The sequence below is a fragment of the Citrus sinensis genome, chromosome 8, assembly GCF_022201045.2.
Source record: "Citrus sinensis cultivar Valencia sweet orange chromosome 8, DVS_A1.0, whole genome shotgun sequence".
Classification (NCBI taxonomy): domain Eukaryota; kingdom Viridiplantae; phylum Streptophyta; class Magnoliopsida; order Sapindales; family Rutaceae; genus Citrus; species Citrus sinensis.
In genome coordinates this window covers 26807523-26825606 of record NC_068563.1, presented here as the reverse complement: position 1 = coordinate 26825606, position 18084 = coordinate 26807523, and the positions used below count along the sequence as shown (strand labels likewise).

Below are 18084 nucleotides of genomic sequence, written 5' to 3'. Positions count from 1 at the left end.
TGCTGGGAAAAGTCAGGATTCCGGTCTTTCAACCCGACCCGAAACTATATGCGACGAAATCGGATCGCGCAGTTAATGAGTTGCCAATTTCGCGCTAACATTCACCGAACCGCAGCTAACCCACCATCATTTTCAGATCCTATAAATTATTTTTCCCTTCATTTTTTCTTTAAAATTTTTCTTCTTCTTCATATCTTCCAATAACTCTCTCAGTTTCTCTGGTCACACTCTTTCAAAACTGGTAAGCACTAGCGATACTCAAATTTCTTTTTAAACTTATTCATCTAGAAAATCACATGACACGCATGTTTACGTTGCTCAATCATCTTTGATACTTGTGGATTCTAATTTTCTTGGCTTTTCTTCATCTAAAATTGTGTTCTAATACCGGAAAAAATAAAAATTAATTTGTGGTTTCTATGTCAGGGAGAAATTATTGAGAATATTGTATATGATCACAAAAAAGAAAAGTATTTGGCAATACTAACCCTATTAGAATCTGTTAGCCTGGAAATTCATTCTTCTGAAGAAAATCCAGTCGTATTAGGTTCTCTGCATGTTTATGGGTCCCGAACACTTATTGTTACTTGGCTTGGAGCGCCGTGGGCAATGTATTCGAATACAAGTTTGCTTTTCGAGTTTAACGGATCAAAGAAAAAAATGAACTAGTAAATAGATTCTCCGTGATCTTTTAAGTTATTTTTCTTCACCTTTGTTAACGGTTTCTGACACAAGCAGAATCTGTTTATTCATAAGCTTGTGAGTGAGTCTCAGTAATATTCGGAATGATGAGTGGATAATGTAATATCAGCGACACATATGATATGATGATCTCTTTCTTCATCAAAAACAGTTTAGATTGCTAAATAGGGGCAGGGGAGGCAGTTGGGGATTGTTCTTATGATCAAAAGTTTCGTAAGAAATTTAAAAGAAAGTTGTGACGTGCAGAGCATGGATTTGTTTTAGTTCTATGTGAACTACTTGATAGATTTTTTTGCTTCGCTCAAGTTTCACGGAGTTCAGATGTATCAGAACTGTAGAGTAGTGCTTTAGTACCAAGTTTTGCTGTTCTTTGTTCCTTCAAATTTTAGTTTTGTGTACGGTGGTGAAAATAACTGACATGTCTAAAATTTTCTATTTCTAGCCAATGATGGATACTTTTCTCTTCACCTCTGAATCTGTCAATGAAGGCCATCCTGACAAGCTCTGTGATCAAATTTCTGATGCCATTTTGGATGCTTGTCTGGAACAAGACCCGGAGAGTAAAGTTGCTTGTGAGACCTGTGCTAAGACAAATATGGTTATGGTCTTTGGTGAGATAACAACCAAGGCCAAAGTGGATTATGAAAAGGTTGTTCGTGACACTTGCAGAGGCATTGGATTTGTCTCAGCTGATGTTGGACTTGATGCCGATAAGTGCAAGGTCCTCGTCAATATTGAAGAGCAGAGCCCTGAAATTGCTCAAAGTGTTCATGGCAACTTGAGCAAGAGGCCTGAGGAAATTGGTGCTGGTGACCAAGGTCACATGTTCGGATATGCAACTGATGAAACACCTGAGCTAATGCCGCTGACTCTCGTTCTTGCCACCAAGCTTGGAGCCAGACTTACCGAGGTGAGAAAGAATAAGACATGCCCCTGGCTGAGGCCGGATGGAAAAACCCAGGTGACTGTTGAGTACCGGAACGAAGGTGGAGCCATGGTCCCACAGAGGGTCCACACTGTTCTCATTTCAACCCAGCACGATGAAACTGTCACCAAGGAGCAGATTTCTGAGGACCTGAAGGAGCATGTGATTAAACCAGTCATTCCAGCACATTTCCTTGATGAAAAGACAATCTTCCACCTCAACCCCTCTGGTCGTTTTGTCATTGGCGGGCCACATGGGGATGCAGGGCTTACCGGTAGGAAGATCATCATTGATACTTATGGTGGTTGGGGTGCTCATGGTGGCGGTGCCTTCTCTGGCAAGGATTCTACAAAGGTCGATCGAAGTGCTGCATATATTGTCAGGCAGGCTGCAAAGAGTGTGGTGGCTTCTGGGCTTGCCCGTCGCTGTCTTGTCCAGGTCTCTTATGCCATTGGTGTGCCAGAACCGCTGTCTGTGTTTGTGGACACTTATGGTACAGGAAAGATTTCAGATAAGGATATACTGGCTCTAATTAAGGAGAACTTTGACTTCAGGCCTGGGATGATAGCAATCAATCTTGATCTTAAGAGAGGTGGCAACTTCCGGTATCAGAAGACAGCTGCATGTGGGCATTTTGGTCGTGATGACCCGGATTTCACATGGGAAACTGTCAAGCTTCTCAAACCCACCGAAGCTTAGAGACTTAATTCCCCTTATGCTTGATGCTTTTCTTTCGCCAATTTTGTTTTGTTTGCTTTATCTCTTTACTTCATTGCTATCATCCTTTTAGTAGAGAAGGAAACGTTTATAAGATTTGTCTGAGAGCGGTGACTGATAAAAACATAATCACCATCAGGAATTGTCCTCCCTTTGGTATGATGTTTTACGGAGGTTTTATTAAGATAGTCTTTTATATATATGTGCGGATGTCCGCATGAAATTTACAAATACCGTAAAAAAATTTGCTCTGTGTGTGTGTTTGTGAAAGTTGCTAAGAAAAGGGTTAAAGTAAATGAAAACAAAATAACCACCAGTAAAAACTAGAAGGTTATAGGTAAAAGAATGAAACAGACGAAACTTAAACGTAGAAAGCAAAATCTCAACAGACAGAGAGAACGTTACTCTCGGTACAGCATAGATGGAAGTTGACAAGCCAACGACAGTAATGTGCACAATTGTGGGCATGGACCATTCCAATTTCTGTTACAGAGTGTGCTCAATCTGTGAAAGGACTCTCCCTGACGACCCATCTTCTCTTTGCAAATTCTGCAACTTTAACTCCAACAGCGACAACGCTTCTGTTTCTGTTTCCTCTTCTTCCAAACGCCTCTTTCGCCTCCTCGTAAACACTCTCCCTCCTTTTTGGTGCCCTTCCAAGGATGTGGAGATGAACTAATATTGGGTTTTGATTATATTTGCAGATTTCCATTGCAACAGATACAAAAGTGAAGGTTGTGATATGTTTTGATAGGGCTGCTAGGGTTTTGTTTGGTTGCTCTGCTGATGAGTTCTTTGACTTTGCCAAGGTTCACCCTTTTGCTGGTAGTTTCTTTTCTTTCTTTCTTTCTTTTTTTTTTTCTCAATTTCCATCATTTTTTTTTTTTTTATCGGGAGTGCTACATTGCTGTTATTTTCCAATGTAATGCTTGCTATCTGATCTCTACAATTTTGAGTGTTGCCATATGAGAGAATTTGAATTTGCCCAGTTGGGCTTCTCCAGTTTTGACCCCTCTTTTTTCTTTGAACCGGAAATTTCTTATGCAGCCATGACAGCCAGTAAAGTACTGCAGGGGGAGATGTTCAAAATGACACTTAACAAACCAAAGAATGGTAATGCACAACATTTGCGTGTAGCGACAGTTTTTCCTTTGAGTTCAGTCTTCAGGCCAGTGATTGAGACCTTGAGAGAGAAGTATGGGGTAAGAGTTGGTTCTTGACTGTTGCCTTCAGATATGAATAACATCCCTGGACTATAGAAGTACTCAGTAAAATATTCTGTTCGTTTATTAATGGTAATAGTTGATATATTATCCAAACAACATTATTACGGGTCAATTTTGCAGTCTGTGGGCCTATGTACTTTATAAGTCTGGAAATTTACTTTAAATTGAACTCACGAAAGGCACATGAAGCATTGACATGTATGAATGATCAGGATAAATAACTCTTCAGAAATCCATTCCAGCCATGAATTTTAGAATGTTTGAAAGCAAACATGATTACATCAGTAGATGGCTACCGAAGAATTCTTGACCAAATTTGGGCATCTGAAACCATGTTGGTAATAGCTTGGATGCAGAAGGATCTGCTGAGTTGAGTAGTATATATCATCACTTGGGATAAATCTTTTCATCTGTCCATGTCATGGCAAGTTTCCCTTGCATCCAGCTCTGGAGCATTTGTAGCGAAGCTTTAGGCTGATCCATGGGAACCATATGACCAGCATCATGAACCTGCTTGTTTTGAAAAATGCAAAAAATATCTCAAAGTTAGTTTTGAAAAATGCAGAAAATATCTCAAAGTTGGAAAGCATAGCATGTACAGACAAACACACATACTCAAGGAAGAGACAGAAAGAGACCTTGAGGAAAGTGAGAGGTCCATGGCTTTTTATTTGCCCTGTTTCAGCACCATCAACTTTAAAGGGAACAGTGGCAGCTGCTCCAAAATCTTTTTGGCCAGACCATTCCATAGCATGAACCCACTTAGAATTTCCTGCAATATTAAAGTACACTACGATTATTGAGGCAAAAAATAAATATTAGTGAACCTAGGGGTTTCACTAGATCTAGAGATCTAGGCTCACCAAGCCAGTTGCATATGAGGTCATACTCCCCAGCGTATATGAGCACCCTGATTCCATCCTCAAGAAGAGTTGGGATTCCAACTTCAAAATTCCTCATCCAGTCCATCAGCATTGCCTCATATACTGTACTACTGCATGATACAAAGTCGATGTCTCCAACCCCTAGAGCTTCCCGTACTGATTTCTCATTCAAGAATCTCTCCATGTTTGAGAAGTCGTAGCACAAGTCCCCCTCACATTTCTTTCTGATATCGTAATACTGCGTCAATGATATTAAAGATCTCATTAAAGTTTGAAATGTTTGTGCTTTTTCCATAAGGTAGGGCTCTAAGTAAAAAACTTGGCTTTTAGATTTTGTTCTTTGCTTACATTTACATCACCAGCAATCCCCAAGATCTTGTTAAATATGCTGTTGCAAACAGCATATGAAGATGAACAAGCATCTCCACCATCAGACTCTGGCACAGCAGTTCAAATGATTTACTAATGAGAGAAAATATTACGAGTATGGAAAGGAAAACGGAGCTGGAACTTTTAGATGCAAGAATTATTACCACAAGTTTTTATTGCATGTTCGCACGTTGGTATCAACTTGTTGATACTCTCATAGTCAGATTGTTTGATTAATCTCATGTTCAAAGCATATTCGGTGTATTCTTTGTACTGTATTGCTGGATCAGTTAAGCCATTACCAATAGCAAAACCCTGTTCAACCAATTAGAATCAGATCCCACTTCCAAACATGAAGATGAAGCAAAATCATGTTAAGTTTGGTAGATACCTTAAGGTTGATATGAATTCCTTGTTTTGCTTTGTTTCCTTTGTGAACCCGGGAAGCAAAAGCAGGAATGTAATGCCCAGCGTACGATTCTCCAGTGATGTAAAAGTCATTTTTAGCATATTGAGGATGCTCTGCAAAAAAAGCCTAAGATCAAAGAATAAGTTCAAGGTTGGTACTAAGTTTATATTTACGTATTCGCAAATCCTGACTCTCATTGAATTAGCAAGTGGGAGAACAAATGAACCTGCAAGAAGTCATAAAGGTCATTGCTAACGCCTTCTTCATCATGTCTAATGTCGTCCTTGTCTGAGGTATAGCTGAAACCGGTTCCAGTTGGCTGATCGACAAATAGAAGGTTCGATGCCTGGCAAAAAACGGGAGTTAGCTATAATCAAGAGATTAAAGCATACACATATCAATAAGGCTGATAGACAACAGAAAGACCAGATACCTTGTCCCAGCCATAGTCATTCCAGACAAGAGACAAGTTGTTAGCAATGTGGAAAGGGCCATTTTCATAGAACAATGCCAGTTCACTGCTGCATCCTGGCCCTCCAGTCAGCCATATAACAACTGGATCACTCTTGTTGTTTCTTGATTCAAAGAAAAAGTAGAACATCCTGCAAATTATTTATAAAATAAAAATAACAAATGTGTCAATTATGCTCGTGTATAGACAGCATATAAACGAACAACACATGATTTCAAGTTGAAGCAGCATTGATTATATGAAAGCAAAAATTGCATGACAATCCAAATCATACTTGACTTCACAAACAGATATGCAATCATAATGGTGCATATTCATTGCTTCAAAGAATTTACAGTGTGGAAGCATCAGAATTGTGCTCATTCCATCAAATTATTCAACCAATTTGAGGTAATCCAGATTCATTGACACATAAAGCCAAGAAGTTTTGTAACATTGTTTAACCTTTTGCAGCCTGGTTTTGTTTGTTCTTTACTTCACTTTAGACAAAACAAAACAACCCACAAGAAAAATATCTAAAGCATCTCGTTCCTTCAATCATGATTATTAGTCCTTTATGTCAAAAACATGGAAATAAAGCAAAATTTTAATGTGAAGTTACAAATGGTACCTTGCAGATTGAGAATGAGGAAGCGTGTAGTAACCAGCATGGTGACCAAATTCTTGAACAGAAGGCCCTGGATCACCAAGAGGATTTAAACTCAATTGCTTCTCAACAAGTTTCGGAGCCGAAACTGAAGCATGATCACCAGCAGCAGCTGTGTTGACGGAACTTTTTGGAAACAAGTTGAGCCCTCTTATGAGCTTTTCTGCTTGCCGCTTTGGCAAATATGCAGTTGAAGTCAGGCTCACTTGGTTGTTATTTGGATATGCTGCATATGAAAATGATGAAGCAAGGCAAAAGATGAAAAGAGATGAAAGAATATGAAGCAAAGTTGATGAAGCCATTTGTTGCAGGTTTCTTTGTGAGTGAAAATAAGTGTAGGTTCAACAAGAATTTATAGTTGATAAAAGCAAAGAGTTAACTGTCATCCTCTGATTTTGTTTTTTTCGTTAATTATCTCCTTATGAATAATTTTTATTGTGCATTATATGGTTAGTTTTCTTTCCTTTTCAACTTTTCTCATTTCTCATGGGCTCATTGCAGCCTTTAATTAGTCTTTTTAAGTCATGATGTTATGTGCAAGAATGCTTTTACCCCCAACAACTAACAAAGCATATGTTTCATAATAATTTTTAATCATGGATTTATCAAGAAAATCTTCATAAAACCTGTTGCTAGGAATTAATTATTAGCCATCTTTTTTTTTTTTAAATAAAAAGAAAACTAATTAAGATATTTTCTACCATGATTGTAACCACCTCTTCCCACTAACTCGTAAGATAAGATTTGAAAGATTTACCAAATATTGCATTGGTTATGAAGATCGGCCAAAATCTGACTTTGTTTAGACAACTTGTTAAAAATTTAAAACAATTAGCAAGGAGTAAAAGTATTTTTCATTTCAATTTTTCTGTTTTAATTTCACTTTCATTTGTGCTGATTTCCCATACACCAACTTGTGAATTGTAATGTCAGTTTCCATCTTGAACTCTATCTGTAGAAAAATTTCACGCAATTGGCCTATTCTTTTTTTAATTATTACTTAACGTAATGGCTTTATATTATTATTATTATTATTATTATTATTTGGGTGGGGCGGCCGGGGGGGGGGGGGTGGTGGGGGTGAGAGTTTTGTACCAAACGGACAACAGTTCATACAATTTAAGTGTACGTAGACGTAACTTGCCTTTAAAGGGAAGGCTCCAATGGAACACTAATTAATTATATTCTTACGTATTGATTTTATAAAAGAAAGTTAACGATTGTCTTTAATGAAATTAAATTTAAATTAGATTTACTTTGAAGCCATTTCATTCCTCAGTTTGCATGAACTTTTGAGTATAAGAAACCATCATTTCATCCCACTTTTTTTTTTAAAAAAAATAATAACAAAGACAAATGTCACCCAATTGGTCAAATGTTTCTTACTATTAAATATAATTTTTCCCTCTACTTTTCAATTTCAAAAGAAATAAAATAAATATGTTACAATCAAGATTTGTATGTAATTATAGCATATTTAGAAAATATGAATGCTCTTGTCTTATCATATGAGCACTCGACGACGCCTACCTCATGATTTTGGAGAGACTGTTTGGCGTGCAAGATATGAATAGCTTAAAAGCATAAAATAAATAAAGCTAAAAAGCAACCGAGATTGAGGAAATGCAAGTGGACCCTACAAAACCGAATAAGCACTTTCAGTTTTCGAGAACATGGACTCGGACTCGGACTCGGACTCGTGCGCCGGCTGCAACAACGTGAGACTTGTAATCACCTCATTCATGAGCCGGTGCTTCATGTCTTTTGTACTCTGCACCTGTAATTATCTCGACATAAATTGAAGTCAAAAGGTTGTGTGTGAGATTGTTAATTATTACGAATGTTCCATGTGGTTTTGTGAAAGTTGCAAATAGGTCCATACGTTTTACAACTTCACTTGTCACCCACCGACTGTCGTCCAAGTTCGTCAGCAAAAAATAAACAGTGTTCAAGGATAAATTCTGTAAATGTATTATGCTATTCAGTAATTTTGGTTCACTGGTAGGCCTGTGAACTCCTTTGTTACTTCTAGAAGCTATAGGGACTAGTTTGATAATTTAACTTGCAATCAAATCTTTTTAATCAGGGAGAAATTTTTATGGCTTTAATTTGCATGGATAAAGAGGAAAAAGAGGGGGGAAAAAAAGGTCGACATAATCATAAGGTGAAAGAGATAACACAGAAGCAAACTGCAATATGAAAATGTTTCTTGGTGAGCACAAGACGTGAAGAAAGTAGTGGGGTTTTTTTAATCTATTTTTGCAAGAAAGCTGTTACTTTATGCACAATTTCTGCTCATTCATTTCTCTTTGTAGTCAATGATGACGACAAGGTTTCACAGTTCAAAGCAACTTATGAGCATAGCAAATTTCTTATACAAACTGATGACAAAGCATTATAGAATAGCATTCCAATTAAGATTTCCGACAAAAACTTTGTCCTAACTTTAATATGTTCAAGCTCAATCAAAATCAAGTAAGATATGAGATATTTATATAAAACACAGAATCTTAGCTATTGCATTAGCAAGGATCAGCACATTGCCCATACTCAACTAGCCCTTGGCTAAAGGGCATGAGCCACTAATCAAACCCATAATGGGTTACCCATTGGGCCTACCTGAACAAACTTGCTTGACAACTCCACATGATAACAGGACATGGCCATTGGTCATGAAATCATGTAACCAGTAAAAGTTTAATCTACATCTGGTCTTGGCCACTACACACTGACATAGAGATAAACACAAACACAAGCAGTCCAGAGGAACAATTAGATTATACTGGGGCGCCAATGACATTGTTGCGGCACATTACTATTGTACAACTAGCAGCTTGCGGCAAGGTAGTCTATAAAATTGCTGCTTCGAATATACAGATTTTTCCTCTCATGCTCTATTCTTATTGTTAAACTGGAACTTTCTGTCACTTCCATCAAGAACCCATATGCACACTAATATACGCACCTTTCCTTTAATATGATGAGAGTGGGAGGCGAAGATAAAAGGCTTAAGTTATGACCTAACTTTGGCAAGCCGGGCTCTTATTTCTTCAAGTTCTTTCTCATCATCGATACCCTCAGCAATAGCATCCTCCTATGGTAAAACAAAAACTCAACAGACATGAGGTTCATTCAACCGGAAAGAAAAACAAATTAGCAGCTCATAATGTGGCTGTTGTGTCACGTTACCTCCTGTGCTGCTCTAGATGTCTGAGCAGATTGCTTCACCCTTTCCTTTCTAACTGCTTCAGGCAGCTGTGCTGCAGTCTCACCAGCAATTGCAGTCAAGACCTTATCAACTTCTTCTTCTATCTCCTCTTCAATATCCTCCGAGTCCAGTGCTGTATCAACAGCATCATTCACAAACTCCTCAATTACTCCAGCCTGCAAATTACAGACAAAAGTATAATTATATGAGGGAGATGTTGACCATCCTTAGTATATACATTCACATAATTATATTAAGCCCTGGATAATATTTTCATCAATATTTTGGTTTCCAGTTAGATGGTGTTCAAATGACAGTGGCCCATTTTGATTATTCCAGAAGAGGACCCTGGGACCTGGCACTATTGTTGTACAGTGGTCTACAGGTTGGAAAGAATTAATTTCCGTTCTAGTGAGAAAATAAGAGAATGATAGACTAAGCACTATTACTTTGATTCTAGTGTCGCTAATAGGAACATAAGCTCTGTAAATACAATTACAGAAGGGCTAAAGTAAGGGCTGCTGTAACTATATATGACAAGTAACGAGTTATTCACATTTGTAGCTTTGATAAATTAAAAGCCAAAAAAAAAAAAAAAAGGAAAAAATAGAGAATAAATGATATGTAATGCAAGTACATCACTCCAAAGTAGCGCAACACAAGAGTTTCATATTTTCTACTCAAGCAACAGTTAATCAGTAACTTTTTTTTTCCCTTGTCTGCTAATATTAAACATAAATCAGAAAAATACCTTGGTCATTTCTTTGCTGAACTCTTGCATTGTAGCAGCTACTTCTGGTGCCTTCATGAGATTGTTGACAAGTTTCATAACCTCAGCACTCTTGTTCAAATGCCCCACAGTACGAGCAATCGCTGCAATAGTAGCCAAAGTAAGAACCTAGAAACCAACAAAAATCACTCCGAGGGAAGGAGACGAGGGTCAGGGAACAAATCATTGATCAATAAATTAAACAACACACAGGAAATCAGTATAATAGATTGCACAGAAAGTAAATCCATTATTTACTCAATATGCATCATGACAACAGACCGAGGCAAAATCAATAAATTGCAGAGCTTATGACTCACTTTGACAATGCAATTGTTCAGTCTAAGCTATTGTGGCCAATGAAAGTTGCAGATGAGAAGTGCAGAAACCATAACTAACCTAGAACTATACCATGCACATATTCCAAAATTAAACAAGGACCTCACACTTGCTTTTAAGTACAGACAACATGTGATAAAACTAATACATCCCTCTAGAGCACCTCCCTACATCATTCATTCCACGCGTAGCAACTTTTGAAAATGGCTAAGACAAACAAATTCACCATCAAAATAAAAATCGGACTAAAATTCTATCTATAGAGTCCCTTCTAGCAAAGAAATATAGGCTACTACACTCTCATATATTTATAAAGAAGATATTAGACAGAAGAAACCACCTTCCCTATTTCATGGGTAAAGCATTCCAACAAGTGAAGTACCATACCTACACTTTCTCCTAGGTGCATCGATATTGAGTTCATTTGTGCCTTATTTTCATAGAGACGGTTAACTGTCTTTCTAGATCTGACGAGTTCCTGAGCCAGAGACTGAAACAGAGAATATGAGGAAGAAACTGAAATTATTAGAAACAAGAAATCTTAATCATAATTTTTTTCTAATTATAAGTGACAATATAATACTTTTGATAGGAACATTTTTCTAATAAACAGTAACAAGAAAGATCTTATGTCCAACCTACACTAGAGTTGACCGTCAGTCAGTACCCGTTAAGCTCATAACACTTACAAGATTGCAAATATACAAGAAATACACCCATTTCTTTCCAGATCATGAGATTTATCATAACAAATCTTATAGGTGACAAATTATAGTGTAAAGTATATGATTTGGTCCAGCTACTCTCGATTGAATAAGTATGGCAGTTAATGATTTTCAACTTCCATGAAACCAAACAAACCTAGTTTCACAAAACTGAAGTATTTTCTACAAAAAACAAAAATTACATGTGTGTGTGTGTGTAAGCAATGAAAGATTTACACCATAATGCAGCAGCAAAGTTCATCTTGAAAGTGAAAGTGAAATGTAATGTCCAAGCTCACAGTAGCCTATACTGTGAAACTTAATTTGCAAAGTTGTAAACTCTTAAATATTAAGTTTCCTACATAGGAAAAAAAAAGCTATTATACATACATATATATATATAGATATATAAAAAATAATAATAATAATAATAATAACTCCACTTCAATCCAAAGGTCACATTACTTTGGCAATTAACTTGAACTTTTTCTAACACTTCAGCATTTCCTGTTTGATGCTTATTAATCAATTTTCCGTAAGAATACAATGGCAAAGCATAACAAATTAAAATTCGAAAAAAAAAAGGATAATACCTTGGCAGAGCTCATGTCGTTTCTCTTGGCAGCATCTTTAATTGCTTTCTGCACATTTTTCTCTTCTCTCTGTATATCTAAACAGAACAAACACACAGAATTAAAAAAAAAAAATACCCATTAATCATAACACTACGTTAATCAAACCCACTAAGCCAAATTCTCGATCAATGAAAGCAATCACCTTAAAAAAATAAAATATAAAAATATTAAATTTGATTCCTTTTCTTCCACCAAAAAAAAAAAAAAATGAAACAAGGGTCAAATGTAGAGAATAATTACCTCGAATTTGGCGCTCAATGTTCCGGCACTCTTGGCGAAGCTTACGTTGCCAATCCCTCAACAGCTGTTGCGGATTAGGCTTTGGCTTTATCATGTTCATAACTTTTTCCATTTCCTTAGCTTTTTTTATCTCTATTATTTTTTTCTAATTTTTCTCGTCTGATCTTCGAAGTCTTCTCTTTTTCCAGCAACCGATCAATTGAACATCAAACGCAATCCAAATTCGTATCTTTTTTTTTCTGAATTTTTATTTTTCTGAGGTCCAGCAACAGTCGATCGCTGGACGCCTGGTCGAATCATTTTCTTTCCCTACTTCCTATTTTTTATTCTTTTCTGGGCCTTCCTAGGCCCAATAAAATCAAAAGGCCTAATTTCAAGAACCAAAAAATAAGGCCATCTTAGGCCCATTCCACTAAGATTTCCAGTTAGGCTTTGTATCTCTCTTTTTCTATCAGAACTGCCCTGAGCTTTTAAAGATTTCATATAAAATCACCCATGCGTTCGAATCCTCAAAGTCTTTATATTTTGCAGAGCACGAGGACATATCACCGTGGAATCCACATTCATTTCAGTGTTAACGAGTTGGTGGCAGTCAATTTTGATGATGTATTTCCCATTAATTTGCTTTTGCTTCGTCAATTTATATGTGAGAAAATGCTCGGCAAAAGTCATAATCTTTGAAAATACTGAAACTTAAGCGACACAATTGAAAAAAAGTAGGCCACGGCCATTTTAATTATGCGACAGTGTCACTCAAAGTTCCATCAGGCAAACTATGAGAGAGAGAGAGAGAGAGAGATTTTGATCGTCCTTTAAAAAAGAAGTTTTCAATCAGCAACAATATAGATAATATATAAGAGAAATTATGACAAGCATCTCCTAAAAATATTCTATTAATAGAGATATTTTAGTGCAAAGATTATGCAGCAATACAGGAACTACGATTCCTTTAGGTCCTAGGGGTTTGACTTGGTGGTATTCAATTTTTTTTTTTTTTTAATCACCCTAGCTCAAATTCTGGTCACGGAGGTAGGGGTTGAAAAATTAATTTTAGTTTTTTTTTTTCTATAGAATCTTATATTAGTTAATTATATCACCTTTTCAATTGTCGTCAAATCCTTGTCAGAATTCATGATTATTTATATTGAAAGAGAAATTACTAATAGTATCGACATAAATTCGATAATAGACGATTTTTGTTTTGTAAAGATTCACGGGATAAAATTTCGATAATGTTTCTTTTTGTTTATATTGCACTTTTTTTTTTATTTAGGTGTCATATTTCAATAATTTTATCTATAAGAATAAATGTCTTGAGGGGGGCAAAACTCATTATATTCCCTATTAGGTGAGTATTTAATTTCTTATTAATAAAGTTTTTTTCATACAATACAAAAGCATTAGTTTTTTATCAAAAAAAAAAAAAAAATCAGCACACCCCAAAAAATTAATGATGCTAACTTCACCACTGATGTGGGACTCGAAGTATTATTATCGTTAACAATAATATTTAAAATAATAATTATCTAACATATGGTAGTATTGATTTTGTATGACATCATTTAATATACAAAGTTTATATGTCCATCACTCATATTTCACATGGATAGAGAAAAAAAAGGAAAGCTCAAGGAGATTTATTAGAATTAACTGTTAGAGTAATGATACAGCCACAAACTCTTGTACAAACTGACTTGGCATTAATTCATTGGTTGAATGAAAATATAAATTAATAAAAATAAATCATGTGGGTTAAGTAATATTTAATTCAACCAATCTTATCATGCCATATCAGTTTGTACAAAATAAGTTTGTACAAGAGTTTGTGGCTGTATCATTACTCTAACTGTTAATATGCCATCGTCGTGTTACTAAAAAATTTCTTCTTCCATTTTGCTAACTGTACTACTTTATTGCTAATTAGTTATGCGAGAAACAAAAATATGGATTAATGAGGATGTAAGCTCTTGACCTAATAAAAAGATGATCGAGTGCTTCAATAATGATATGGAATCTATAAAGAACCAACTGATTACATCCAAAGTCATGTCCGAGCTCATTTTCAGCTAGCATTTGTATTATTTGGGCAATAATTATTCCTTTCAAAGGCAGGAGATTAGATCAATGACGCTTTCCTTTAGTAGAATGAATGTTTTAGTTTCTTTGTTCATAAATTATATCGTGAATCATGAATTCCAAACCCTAAAGCGGCAGAAAGGGACTTTAAATTAAAAAAAAAAAATGAAGGGATAATCATATATAATCCTATTTTCGATCTCAATTCAACTTGGCCTTAATGTCAGAGGCAGTTCCGAATTGTCGGTAGGGCACTCCTCTCCTCCTTTGGACTTCAAAGGCCGACAACCAAATGATTGTCAATTGCGAATTTGCGAGCAAGACATTAAGCTAAAGAAATTATAAAAGCAAATAATATACAGTTATTATAATTATATATGTACGGCATGCCTTCTCTTTCTTCTTCAATATCCTTCTCAACTCACTAATATCCTCACTTGACTCTCTCTTTCTCTCCTCTGCACCACCCTAGTTAGGGCATTAATTTGAATGAGAACTTTAGAGAACAAGCGCATGATTATTAGACAGAAGCACATGCATGCACGACCAGTCATGAGCAATCAATTTTCCCAAGTTTCTTTTTTTAATTTCTTTAATTCTTCTTATAACTTATCGCAAATACATATGATGGCCTGCCATTAGTACAAAATTTTGATCATTTATATATGTAAAAATTGAATGTATAAACAGATCATTACTCTTTTACGCAATATATTATTGCATAAATCTTTCACCTCCAATAAGCACGTCAAATATGCTTTAATTAGCATGTAAATTTTTAGGATGTATGCATACTTTTATCCTTCCCAATTATGTTGAAGAATTTTTTTTTTTTGTCTAAGAAATATATTTATGCATAAGTAATAAATTACATTGTTCATATTGGAATTAAATATTTTCAAAATTAGTAAATTATCATTGCCAAAACTCATCCTTTTTTGCTTTTCCATATCAATAATTTTAGCCCTAATTAGTTCATTATTCTCCATTTCATCTCTTTCTCTCAGGCAGAACCAAGAAATAAGAAGTTAAAAGTTAAGAGCTAAAATGTAATTCTTTGCAGCTCTCTTTGTATACATGCAAGCATGCCAGCTGTGCATAATCTTTTTTTCTTCTTTCTGTCAAAAGAGGAAAAAAGGAAAAAGAAAAAGAAGTGCGCATTAATTTTTCTCAGGAGTTAATTAATGTAAACGCGTCAGTTATTCAATTCAATGTTATTCGATTCTATTAAGTACATATCTTACACTAAAGCTCTTTGAAAATGGTCATTTGTTTTTCCTACAATTTTCAATCTTTTTGTTATTAATTAACCCTTCTATCTTGTCAAAAAAGAGTAGCTCTATACATATGAAATTTTTTATCCCAAAAAAATTTCTCAAATAATGTAGCAATTATCAATTGGTTGGTAAGATATTACAATTAATTTACTTAGATTTTGTAAAGAATTATTAACTACTTAATGAATAACAAGTCATTTGGGATGAAATTTGAGGTAAAAAATTTCAGATGTCTATCATTACTTATTAAAAAAAATTAAATTAAATTAAATTAAATAAACCTCTTTTATAGGTTACTTAAAGTGAATAAGTTTTGTGTTGCTGTAATATAGAAAGGATCCAAGAGTTAGATATTATTAATGTTTATAAATAATTAATGAAGTTAATTAGATAAATCACTTATCTTAAAATTAAAACAGAGAGGTACATTATTTCTTTCTCTAGACCGGGCCAATATTGTTTTTAATAAAGGTATAATTTAGGACTTTGTTTTGATTTATTTTTTTAACGACCTAATGGAGCCCTAAGCTGCACCTCTAAATCAGATGGGATTTTGCATCTTAAACAAACATTAATCAGTAGAGAAAGAAACATTAACATTTGAGGAAAATATAAAATATAATATAATTCATACGATAATAATATAATTACTCGGCTTATGAGTTTATTAGATTATTTTCCAACAAATTCAATTTAAACTTTAATATAAAAAAAAGCAAAAACACGTTTTTTTTTTTTTTAAGAGATGACATGTAGTAAAAAGTATACGTCCACACATCATTTTATGACAACATGCCATCTTTTATAACATGGAATTGTAACAATTGATAAGGAGGCACAAACGATCGACCCCCATTAGTCAATGATAATGGAACCATATCTTTTCAAAGTTAGAGGCACGCTCTAGTCTCAACCGATAAGCAATGCCAGGAGTGGTGATCCATTGTTAGTGTGTTGAGGGCAAAATTCCTGATGGTTTGTCTTTCAAGCCAATGCCCGGAGGCCACAACTTCCAGGTGTTGACGAGCTCTTTATAATGGTGTCATATGACCATGAGTTTGATTTTAAAACACCAATTAATCTTTCACCTTCAAGCACGTCAAATACGCTTTTATGAGGATGTAATTTTCAGGATGCATGATGTTGATATATATTATTGGATTCAGATGGGTCATTACAATTTATAATTATTACAATTGCAGTAGTTTTCAAAAAATCTTGATAAAGGATACCGTGAAAGCTACATTTTAGGTGGGCAAAGTCGAACGAAACGAATACCTAATTAATCTTGGCTAGGGCTCAACATCAGATGATACGTCACATATTTAGTGGTGGGGATGATTAATTTTATCTGGTAAGCATGGCGTGAATTAAGAGCAAAATCTATGCTTGACCTATATGGTTTGTTTTATTATGATGATGGGAGCCCCGATAATGTGTTAAGAACCGTACAATTAATTGAGATTTGGATATATTTCATTTTATATACAACATGTGTATTAGGCCTTTTAAGGATTGAAAATTTAGGGCATTGTTATCCAAAACACAAGTGCAAATTTGACACAAGGAGCTTAATAATAAGGATCATGTATCATCGGGTGATATACAATTTTCTATTGTTCTTTTTCTCTTTTTTAATTATTTTATTGTATTGGTAACTTATATAATACACAATTTGCAAAATAATATTCTTAAACAGCTCAAATCAAGGAATCATTTAATGGGAATATTTAATTTCCAATATTGTGTAAATATTTTTCTTCTTAACCTTATCATTTCAAATAATTTATAGAAATACTTTCTAGGCTCTCTCGTATCCCGTCATTGTCAGCTTAAGATTTTCTCTATACTGACTATAAATATAAACTCGAAAAAGAAAATAATAGTAATAAAGGTTGTAGATGATAATAACCCACTACTTTATATAATTTTCATATTTTTATACATATAGCGTGAGAGCGGACAATAGGCTCTCATTAATACATGTATTTTAAACAAAAGTAGGGTAGGTTGGCTATGGCAATATGGCATTGACTATTGAGCAAATCCTTAAATAGAAAGGATAATGGTAGGGTTTCTTATATTAGTTGATATTATCTTTATTAATGAGGAAAACATGAAAACTAATGAGATCCCTCACACGAAATATATGTAAGCCAATAATTAAAACTTTGAAAAAAAGAAAAATTGTAACACACTCGATCAACTGCTAATAATTAAGTTGCCATGCAAAATGTGGCTATTACATCTACATAGGGTTTCTAAAATATATGAATTGATTTGTAATTTCATTAGCGAAGGACTAGTCGATCGAAGTGATTGCAGATTGCTTGCCTCAATACATAAATGGATATACACACACTAGCAGACTGGCTTAATATGTTTGTTTAGTTCTTTTCATTCAAGTGTCGGCCAGCAAGGTCCCATGCAAATTCAATCACGTAGGCCATGGCCGGCTAAAAAGTACAATAGACACTTTTGTCTAA

General features: G+C 34.9%; 4 protein-coding genes across 5 annotated transcripts; 2 read left to right on the top strand and 2 right to left on the bottom strand.

Annotated features, from left to right (window-relative positions):
• The first annotated feature begins 73 nt into the window (after positions 1-73).
• On the top strand, positions 74-2544 carry LOC102607487 (S-adenosylmethionine synthase 3). The gene is made up of 2 exons (XM_006487959.4): positions 74-241; positions 1145-2544. The coding sequence occupies exon 2, from the start codon at positions 1148-1150 to the stop codon at positions 2324-2326; it is 1179 nt and encodes a 392-aa protein (XP_006488022.1). The 5' UTR covers positions 74-241; positions 1145-1147; the 3' UTR covers positions 2327-2544.
• A 140-nt stretch (positions 2545-2684) lies between these two features.
• LOC102606693 (uncharacterized) lies at positions 2685-3601 on the top strand. 2 transcript variants are annotated; one of them, XM_006487956.4, is made up of 3 exons: positions 2685-2969; positions 3049-3169; positions 3392-3601. In XM_006487956.4, exons 1-3 carry the CDS (start codon positions 2766-2768, stop codon positions 3562-3564), a joined length of 498 nt encoding a protein of 165 aa, XP_006488019.1. In that variant the 5' UTR covers positions 2685-2765; the 3' UTR covers positions 3565-3601. The 2 variants fall into 2 exon arrangements, with proteins under 2 accessions (XP_006488019.1, XP_024957605.1); XM_025101837.2 differs by having other exon boundaries at positions 3049-3153; positions 3392-3526.
• Positions 3602-3775: 174 nt separating this feature from the next.
• On the bottom strand, positions 3776-6728 carry LOC102606991 (serine carboxypeptidase-like). The gene is made up of 9 exons (XM_006487957.4): positions 6315-6728; positions 5666-5834; positions 5459-5578; positions 5215-5358; positions 4988-5138; positions 4803-4891; positions 4434-4692; positions 4209-4342; positions 3776-4080 (listed from the first exon to the last, which is right to left on the bottom strand). The coding sequence occupies exons 1-9, from the start codon at positions 6650-6652 to the stop codon at positions 3958-3960; spliced, it is 1527 nt and encodes a 508-aa protein (XP_006488020.1). The 5' UTR covers positions 6653-6728; the 3' UTR covers positions 3776-3957.
• Positions 6729-8821: 2093 nt separating this feature from the next.
• LOC102631294 (vacuolar protein sorting-associated protein 24 homolog 1) lies at positions 8822-12539 on the bottom strand. The gene is made up of 6 exons (XM_006487955.4): positions 12246-12539; positions 11964-12040; positions 11054-11156; positions 10310-10431; positions 9540-9734; positions 8822-9444 (listed from the first exon to the last, which is right to left on the bottom strand). Exons 1-6 carry the CDS (start codon positions 12355-12357, stop codon positions 9364-9366), a joined length of 690 nt encoding a protein of 229 aa, XP_006488018.1. The 5' UTR covers positions 12358-12539; the 3' UTR covers positions 8822-9363.
• Between the last annotated feature and the right edge of the window lie 5545 nt (positions 12540-18084).

Coding starts and splice junctions, on each gene's coding strand:
- LOC102607487 (XM_006487959.4), top strand. CDS start 1,148: ATGATGGATACTTTTCTCTTCACCTCTGAATCTGTCAATGAAGGCCAT.
- LOC102606693 (XM_006487956.4), top strand. CDS start 2,766: ATGGAAGTTGACAAGCCAACGACAGTAATGTGCACAATTGTGGGCATG. Junction 2,970..3,048: donor AACGCCTCTTTCGCCTCCTC/GTAAACACTCTC, acceptor TTATATTTGCAG/ATTTCCATTGCAACAGATAC. Junction 3,170..3,391: donor CAAGGTTCACCCTTTTGCTG/GTAGTTTCTTTT, acceptor TTTCTTATGCAG/CCATGACAGCCAGTAAAGTA.
- LOC102606991 (XM_006487957.4), bottom strand. CDS start 6,652: ATGGCTTCATCAACTTTGCTTCATATTCTTTCATCTCTTTTCATCTTT. Junction 5,579..5,665: donor ATGACTATGGCTGGGACAAG/GTATCTGGTCTT, acceptor GTTTTTTGCCAG/GCATCGAACCTTCTATTTGT. Junction 4,892..4,987: donor ACATGCAATAAAAACTTGTG/GTAATAATTCTT, acceptor CTGCTGTGCCAG/AGTCTGATGGTGGAGATGCT.
- LOC102631294 (XM_006487955.4), bottom strand. CDS start 12,357: ATGGAAAAAGTTATGAACATGATAAAGCCAAAGCCTAATCCGCAACAG. Junction 10,432..11,053: donor GCACCTAGGAGAAAGTGTAG/GTATGGTACTTC, acceptor CTACTATTGCAG/CGATTGCTCGTACTGTGGGG. Junction 9,445..9,539: donor CATCTAGAGCAGCACAGGAG/GTAACGTGACAC, acceptor GTTTTACCATAG/GAGGATGCTATTGCTGAGGG.